This window comes from Scyliorhinus canicula, unplaced genomic scaffold, assembly GCF_902713615.1.
Source record: "Scyliorhinus canicula unplaced genomic scaffold, sScyCan1.1, whole genome shotgun sequence".
Lineage (NCBI taxonomy): Eukaryota > Metazoa > Chordata > Chondrichthyes > Carcharhiniformes > Scyliorhinidae > Scyliorhinus > Scyliorhinus canicula.
Window position 1 is genome coordinate 81,217 of NW_024055676.1, and position 8,982 is coordinate 90,198.

Here is an 8,982-nt window from a genome sequence, read left to right on the forward strand (position 1 = left end):
TGAGAGCAGGCGAACGGCCTCTCCCCAGTGTGACTGCGTCGATGAATTTCCAGCTGAGATGGGACTCTGAATCCCTTCCCACAGTCCCAACATTTCCACGGTTTCTCCATGTTTTGGGTCTCGCCGTGTCTCTCCAGATTGGACAATCAGTGGAAACCTTGTCTACACTCAGAACATGTACACTGTCTCTCCTCACTGTGAATGAAGTGATGTTTTTTCAGGCGGTGTAACTGGTTAAAGCTCTTTCCACAGTCAGTTCACTTGGGTGTGTGTTGTGTGGGTCTCGGTGCTTTTTCTAGTCACATTCACGTTTAAAATCTTTTGAAGCTGACAGATCAGACAAACATTTCTCCTTATCGCCGATGATATTCAGAGCCCGATGATATTTAGATCAAAAGGAATGGAGTAAGTTTGTCACATCGCGACATGGTGATTGAGATTTCGGTCTATAATTCCTCCCCTTCCAATATCCTTTAAAACAATTCACAAAAGTCATCAGTTCGTACAGGATATAAATTCAGAACAGACAATTCTCGTTCCTATGGAACATTATTTCCTCTCATTCTCCAAAAGCTGCAACTCTCCATGCTCCACAATCTCCGTCCATTCTCACTCTGCTGTATCTAATATTCACTCTCCCAATTCTCGTGAAGGTGCTGATTCATGTTGACTGACAGATCCCAGCTCAGCTCACTGCTTCCTGACCAGGACACAGGGATTAGAATAGGAGCAAGAATAGGCCATTCAGCCCACCGAGTCTGCTCAACCATTCAATGAGATCCTTGGCTGATCTACCTCAGCACCATTTTCCCGCAAGATCCCCATATCCCTTGATATCTTCAATATCTAGAAACCTATCAATATTTGTCGTGAACATACCTGATGACTGAGGCTCCACATTCCTCTGGGATAGAGAATTCCAAAGCTTCAGCGCATCCTCGAGTGAAGAGATCCCTCATCTCAGCTTTCTCTTTATTTTCCTGTCAGTTCCGCATAACCCTTAACTCCATTGTCAATACAATACTGTCAAACTTGTGCTTCAATGTATTCAATAACCCCCAGATACAACTGGTCCCTGTGGAAGAGAAATCCAAAGATTAACAACCCTCTGAGGGAAGAGATGACTGGAAATCTATAACGTAGCTACAGTCTTATATTACAAGAGGAGAAATTATAATACATTTACTTTATTGCAGAACCATAAATAACATACCTGATCTGTACCATATAACAACACTATCCATATCTCTGTCCATTATTAATTTAATGTACCCTGAAGTGGCAGCCATTTCCTGGGGAACCACCCCTTTAATTGTGAACATTAGGAAAGAGACCATCCTTTTTAAAAATAAATTTCGATCACCAATTATTTTTTTCCAATTAAGGTGCAATTGAGTGTGGCCAATCCACCTACCCTGAACATCTTTGGATTGTGGACGTGAGACACACGCACACACGGGGAGAATGTGCAAACTCCACACGGACAGTGGCCCGGGGCTGGGATTGAACACGGGTCCTTGGCGCCGTGAGGCAGTAGTGCTAACCACTGTGTGACCAGAGACCATTCTTTTAGTCAGAGAAATAAATGTGTCAACCTGTTAAGGAGATGGGTGGGAGGAGTTGGAAACACTTTGTGGAGGCCCTAACCTACATGAAAATATTTTCCCCCAAGGTTTAACAGAGTCACTCCATTTACCAGGACCTGAATATTATTGGCCTGTGAATGTGGAAGAGGAGATGTTTGTCTGTTCTGTCTGCAGGAAAAGATTTCCTTTTTTCAAATAAATTTAGAGTACCCAATCGTCTTTTTCCAATTAAGGGGCAATTTAGCTTGGCCAATCCACCTAATCTGCACATCGTTGGTTGTGGAGGTGAGACCCATGCAGACATGGGAAGAACCATAGAATTTACAGTGCAGAATGAGGCCATTCAGCCCATCGAGTCTGCACCAGCCCTTGCAAAGAGCACCCCACTTAAGCTCCATGCCTCCACCCCATTCCCTTTATCCCCTAACCCAACTTAACCTTTCTGGACACTAAGGGCAATTTAGAATGGCCAATCCACCTAACCTGCCTATCGTTGAACTGTGGGAGGAAACCGGAGCACCTGGAGGAAACCCACGCACACACGGGGAGAACATGCAGAGTCCACAGACAGTGACCTGGGGCCGGCATCAAACCCAGGTCCTCAGCACCATAGGCAGCAGTTCTAAGCACTACAGCACCTTGCCGCTCCTAGGTTTCCCACATGGGCCTTTGTGTGACTGAACAGAGCGCCACATGGGGTCAGACGTCTTTTGAGATCGTGGGATCCAGAGAGCAGGATTTGCTTCTGTTTCTTTACTTCTCTGTTGCTATTCGGATCACAGATATCTGGGTCTGTGCAAACCGGGGTAATGGGAGGTCAAGTACCCAGGACAAAGGGTAATGCAGTTTGCTGGCCAGGTTGTCTCCATTCTGAGCAATGTTGAAAATGTTGCCCCCAACAAACATGGCGGCCGCACATGCGCTCTATTGTTCATTGTCCCGAGTAAAGATGGCGGTCGTTATCCCGAACCGATTACTGGACCCTCGCAGCCGCGCTCCGTGAAACGGGGGAACTCGGGAGTAATTTTTCGGAGTGTGGACGTGCACAACATGTTTAGAAAACTTTTCCACACACCAGCCACATCCATCGCTCCAGCGTTCCACAATATTCCTCTTACCTTTTGTGGATCCAAGATAAAAGCTTCTCTCCATCGCCATTACCCGCACTGCGCATGCTTCAGTCGAAGTCCCACCCACCCTCACTTACACCGATTGGTTGGAGGACCATCCGCTCCTGCTCGGTCCCCCAGTCCCGCCCCCTCGTCCTATTGGTCCGCAGTTGCCGTCAATCACTCCCCGGGCATTGTGGTTTGGAGCATGCGCAGTGCCGCTCATGTCCCGGGACAAACGCTTGTTTGTCTCATCTTCAGGCGAGAAGGAGGCGGATAAGCGGAGGCAGCGTTAGGGGCAGTGGGTGGGAGGGGAGGCTTCACACACCCAGTGGAGGCCTCAACACCCCCAATAACAAACTAGCCGCACCGCCTCAACACCCAACACAACGTCAGCTGCAGCTTTCTCCCGGTGCCAGGCCCGTGGACAAATGTGGCTTCAGGAAGGAAATGCAGCAATGGATTTGTTCAGGAGAAATTATCTTTAACTCACTTTACTGATCCTGGAGCAGGAGGAGAGAATGGGGCAATTTCTATCCTGCTCTCACACTGATGGATTTGTTAATGCAGATGGTAGAATTTAAATTCAAGCCATAATCTGGAATTCAAAGCTGCACTCAGTATTAATAACCTAGAAACCATTGTGGTGAGTGTGGGAAGGGGAAAGTGTGGGACTGGGATTGGCAGCTTTAGGAAACGAGAGAAACAATTATTCCCCAGAAACTAGAATTATCTGTTCTGAAGGGGCAGCACGGTAGCATGGTGGTTAGCATAAATGCTTCACAGCTCCAGGGTCCCAGGTTCGATTCCCGGCTGGGTCACTGTCTGTGTGGAGTCTGCACGTCCTCCCCTTGTGTGCGTGGGTTTCCTCCGGGTGCTCCGGTTTCCTCCCACAGTCCAAAGATGTGCGGGTTAGGTGGATTGGCCATGCTAAATTGCCCGTAGTGTCCTAATAGTAAGGTTAAGGGGGGGAGTTGTTGGGTTACGGGTATAGGGTGGATACGTGGGTTTGAGTAGGGTGATCATTGCTCGGCACAACATCGAGGGCCGAAGGGCCTGTTCTGTGCTGTACTGTTCTATGTTCTATGAATTTCTGACCTGTGTAAACTGATTTTACAGGGTTACAAGGAGTGGATCGACACTGGAAATTCAAATCAATCATCACATCAAGATCTGAGAGTCACTCTGATCAGGATCTGAATGTCATGAACTTTTGAATGTGGAAGGAGAAATGTTTGTTCTGTCTGTGGGAAAAGATTTCAAACATAAGTGTGACTGGAAAAGCACAAAGACACACACCCGCGTGAGAGTGTTCTAGTGAACTGACTGTGGAAAGAGCTTCAACCAGTTACACAGCCTGAAAAAACATCACACCATTCACAGCGAGGAGAAACTGTACACGTGTTCTGTGTGTCGAAGAAGCTTCAACTAATCGTCCAAAATGGAGAGACACAAGAATGCCGGCACCATTGAGAAACCATGGAAATGTGCGGATTGTGGGAAGGGATTCAGTTACCCATCTGAGCTGGAAACTCATCACCGCAGTCACACCGGGGAGAGACCATTCACCTGTTCCGAGTGTGGAAAGGGATTCGCTCGACTAACACATCTGACTGCACACCAACTTGTTCACTCTGACAGGAGACCTTTTAAATGTTCCGATTGTGAGAAGAGCTTTAAAAACAAATTTAATCTTCTGACACACCAGCGGGTTCACACTGGGGAGAGGCCATTCACTTGCTCTGAGTGTGGGAAGAGATTCACTCAGTTATCCAGCCTTTTGACACACCAGCGAATGCACAGCGGGGATAAACCATTCACGTGCACTGAGTGTGGGAAGGGATTCGCTCAGTTATCCAACCTTCTGACACACCAGAGAATTCACACTGGAGAGAAACCATTCACCTGTCCTGAGTGTGGGGTGACATTCGCTCAGTTATGCAAACTTTTGGACCATCAGCGGGTTCACACTGGGGAGAGACCATTCACCTGCTCTGTGTGTGGGAAGGGATTCGCTCAGTCATCCACCCTGCTGAGACACCAGCGCATTCACACTGGGGTGAGACAGTTCATCTGCTCTGAATGTGGGAAGGGATTCACTCAGTCTGCCCAATTCACTTCACACCAACGTGTTCACTCTGACACGAGACCTTTTAAATGTTCCGCCTGTGAGAAGAGCTTCAAAGGCAAAATGGATCTGCTGATTCACCAGCGCAGTCACACTGGAGAGAGGCCGTTCACCTGCTCCGTGTGTGGGAAGCGATTCACTCAGCATTCCCTCCGGCAGAAACACCAGCGCATTCACACCAGGGAGATATTATTCATCTGCTCTGTGTGTGGGAAAGGATTCACTCATTCATTGACCCTGCAGAAACACCAGCGAGTTCACAAGAGGTTGGATTCTGTTATTGCTGCTGTTAATCACATCCAGGACTGAGCCGTGTTCATTCTAACAGTTGGAGTTTGTTTCAGTTGATGTTAATCATTCCTGTGACTCAGCCGAAGTTTAATATTCTGGATATAGATTAATAAAATTAGCCTTGTGTTAACAACAGTGTTCCAGTCCTTGATTTCTCTAAGATCGGGGCTGGTTTAGCACAGGGCTACATCGCTGGCTTTGAAAGCAGATCAAGGCAGGCCAGCAGCGGTTCAATTCCTGTACCAGCCTCCCCGAACAGGCGCCAGAATGTGGCGACTAGGGGCTTTTCACAGTAACTTAATTTGAAGCCTACTTGTGACAATAAGCGCTTTTCATTTTCAGATAGGAGGAGACTGATTGATGAACTGTTACCGATTGTTCCATTGTTGTGTCTTTTCTGATTTGTTCTGTATGATATGGTAAAGTAAAGAGTAAGACCAGAGAGAAAGGTAAGAATATGGGAAATGATAAACAGACTGTGGCAGGAAGAGACGGAGAGAACACATTTAAAATTACATCAGATAAACGTTACAAAAATAATAAAAGAACAAAACCAAAGGCTCTGCAGCAAAACACAAGTAGCATTTGAAACAAAACTGATGAATTGGCAGCACCTGTAGGAATAAGTAAGTATGATCTGATGGCCATTCAGAGAAATAGATTGGGGCCTGAATTGTTTTATATTCATTCATGGCATGTGGGTGTCGCTGGCCAGTCCAACATTTATTGCCCATCATCCATTTCCCTTCAAAAGGTGGTGGTGAGCTGAATATTGTAGTGTATGTAAAATTTAGGAAGGACAGAAAACTCGGAAACGTTGGAAGAGCAGCTCTGTTAATTATCGATAATGTTGGCACATTAGACAGGGATGATCTAAGCTCAGGAAACCAGGATGTAGGAGTGGTTTGGTTTGAGATGAAAAATGGTTAAGGCAAGAATTTACTTCTGGGAGTGGTGTGCAGGCCTCCTAATGGTAACTGCACAGTAGGACAGAGTGTAAAGGAAGAGATAATGGGAGTCTGTCAGAAAAGGTACAGCGATAATCAAGGGGGATTTTAGTCTACTATTAGACTGGAAACATCAGATTGTTGAAGGTAGCATAGGTGAGGAGTTCACAATGTTCTTGCGATAGTTTCTACAATCAGCACATTTTGGAGCCAACCAGAGGTCAGGTAACACCAGGCTGGGTATTGTGCAGCAAGGATTAATTGATGACCTCATGGTGAAGGCATCCCCAGGTAACAGCGATCATAATATGACTGAATTTGACATGCAGTTTGTGGGGAAGAAGATTGAGCCCAAGACGAGTAAGTTAAGCTTAAATAAGAGCAATTATGAGGGCATCAAAGCAGAGCTAGCTAAAATGAACTTTAAAATGAGCTTGTGGGGCAGCACGGTGGCACAGTGGGTTAGCACTGCAGCCTCACGGCACTGAGGTCCCAGGTTCGATCCCGGCTCTGGGTCGCTGTCTGTGTGGAGTTTGCACATTCCCCCCGTGTTTGCGTGGGTTTCACCCCCACAACCCATAAATGTGCAGGCTAGGTGGATTGGCCATGCTATATTGCCCCTTAATTGGAAAAAATGAATTGGGTACTCTAAAATTAAAAAAAAAAAATGAGCTTGTGTGTCAGGTCAATAGAGATTCAGTAGCAGACATTGAAAGGGATATTTCAGTATAAACAGAATAGATACATTCTCATGAGAATGGAAAATTCCAAGGGGAGGACACAGCATCTCTCTTTAACTAAAAAAGTTAAAGACATATCAATGTTTTTTACAAAGCATGGAACAGCGCAAAGGCAGATAGCAGGTCAGAACATTGGGCAGAATATAAAGCATCAAATATAAACACAAAAATAATAAGGAGGAAATAATTTGAGTACCAGAGAAAGCTGGCTAGAAATATAAAGACAGATAGAGTTTCAATAGATATTTGTGATAGTAAATAATTCAATTCTTCTTTCTTCCTTCTTTCTTCAAGTGAGTGTTGATGCTCTCGCAAGCAATCTGGGAAATTAACAATGGAAAGTAAGGTTAAGGCAAATTAATTCAACAGGTAAAAGCAAATTACTGTGGATGCTGGAATCTGAAACAAAAGGGAAAATGCTGGAAAATCTCAGCAAGTCTGGCAGCATCTGTAGAGAAAAGAGCTAACGTTTCGAGTCCGATGACTCTTTGTCAAAGCTAACAGACAGAGAGAGTGGGAAATATTTAGACTGTGGAGTGAGAATGAAAGTCATAGCCACAGAAACCCAGGGGAACCGGGTGCTAATGGCCACAGATACCAATGGGAAAGAGTGCTAATGGCAGTCCCCAGAGAGGACAAAAGATGTGAAAGGTCAAACAGCAGGGAAACTAACATCAGAGGATGAACTGTAGGTGTGGGGGGAGGGGAAGGGGGAAGCAAAGAGGAGAAAGGTGCAGGAAAGAAAGAAATGGTAAAAGACAGTTAAAATGAAATGAAAACAAATGGGTTGATGTGGGGCTGAATTGAACAGGTATTTACATCAGCCTTCACTGTAGAGGAATCAAGTAACATTTCAGAAATATCTGTAAATCAGCAAATGGCGGGCAGCACGGTGGCACAGTGGTTAGCATTGCTGCCTACGGCGCTGAGGACCCGGGTTCGAATCCTGGCCCTGGGTCACTGTCTGTGAGGAGTTTGCACGTTCTCCCCGTGTCTGCGTGGGTTTCACCCCCACAACCCAAAGATGTGCAGGGTAGGTGGATTGGCCGCGCTAAATTGCCCCTTAATTGGAAAAATAATTGGGTAATCTAAATTTATAATTAAAAACAAAAAAATCAGCAAATGGAAGGGACAGAGGAACTCAGAAAAATTACAATCACCAGGGAAGTGTTAATGAGCAATGTTTGAGTCTGCAGGCTGACAAAACCCCGGATTTGGGTCGACTTCACGCTAAGATCTTGAAAGAAGCAGCTAATGAGAGAGTTGATGCACCCGTTTCATTTTTCAAAATTTGCTCGATACAGGGAGGAATCCATTAAATTGGAAAATAACAAAAGTAAAAGGGGGGGGGCAGATAGCTGGAAACGACAGGCTAGTTAACCAAACATCTGTCATAGGGAACATGTTAGAAAAATTGAAGGTAATCAGGCAGAGTCTACATGGTTTTGTGAAAGGCAAATCATGTTTAACCAATTTATCAGTTATTTGATGGAGTCACATGTACTGTGGCTAAAAGGAAACAGGTGAATGCACTGTCCTTAGATTTCCAGAAGGCGTTTGATAAAATTAAATGAAATGAAAATTACTTATTGTCACAAATAGGCTTCAAATGAAGTTACTGTGAAAAGCCCCTAGTCGCTACATTCCGGCACCTGTTCGGGGAGGCTGTTACGCGAATTGAACCGTGCTGCTGACCTGCTTGGTCTGCTTTCAAAGTCAGTGATTTAGCCCTGTGCTAAACAGCCCCTATTGTAGAAAATAAAAACTCAGGATCTAACACCATAAGATATAGGAGCAGAATTAGGCCACTCGTCCCATCGAGTCTGCTCTGCCATTCAATCATGATATTTTCTCATCCCCATTCTTCTGCCTTCTCCCGATAACCACTGATCCCCTTATTAATCAAGAATCCTATCTATCTCTGTCTTAAAGACACTCAGTGATTTGGCCTCCACAGCCTTCTGCGGCAAAGAGTGCCACAGATTCACCACCCTATGGCTGACGAAATTCAACCTCATCTCTGTTTTAAAGAAGTGTCCCTTTAGTCTGAGATTGTGTCCTCTGGTTCCAGTTTTCCAACAAGTGGAAACATCCTCTCCACATTCACTCTATCCAGGCCTCACAATATCCTGTAAGTTTCAATAAGGTCCCCCCTGATCCTTCTGAACTCCCAACGAGTAC

The 8,982-nt window shown here is 45.4% G+C and overlaps 1 protein-coding gene and 1 long non-coding RNA gene across 2 annotated transcripts; one reads left to right on the forward strand and one right to left on the reverse strand.

Moving 5' to 3' along the window:
* Window positions 1-30: 30 nt before the first annotated feature.
* LOC119960635 lies at window positions 31-2,780 on the reverse strand. The gene is made up of 3 exons (XR_005459466.1): window positions 2,705-2,780; window positions 880-1,075; window positions 31-471 (listed from the first exon to the last, which is right to left on the reverse strand). It is a non-coding gene; the product is annotated as an uncharacterized LOC119960635 (long non-coding RNA).
* Window positions 2,781-3,699: 919 nt separating this feature from the next.
* LOC119960636 (gastrula zinc finger protein XlCGF7.1-like) lies at window positions 3,700-5,703 on the forward strand. The gene is made up of 2 exons (XM_038788265.1): window positions 3,700-4,779; window positions 5,540-5,703. Exons 1-2 carry the CDS (start codon window positions 4,137-4,139, stop codon window positions 5,701-5,703), a joined length of 807 nt encoding a protein of 268 aa, XP_038644193.1. The 5' UTR covers window positions 3,700-4,136.
* The last annotated feature ends 3,279 nt before the right edge of the window (window positions 5,704-8,982 follow it).

What these genes read in the sequence shown, in the direction of transcription:
- LOC119960636 (XM_038788265.1), top strand. Translation starts at nt 4,137, where the DNA reads ATGGAGAGACACAAGAATGCCGGCACCATTGAGAAACCATGGAAATGT. An exon ending in ACAGTTCATCTGCTCTGAAT is followed by an intron (nt 4,780 to 5,539) that starts GTGGGAAGGGAT and finishes GATATGGTAAAG; the next exon opens with TAAAGAGTAAGACCAGAGAG.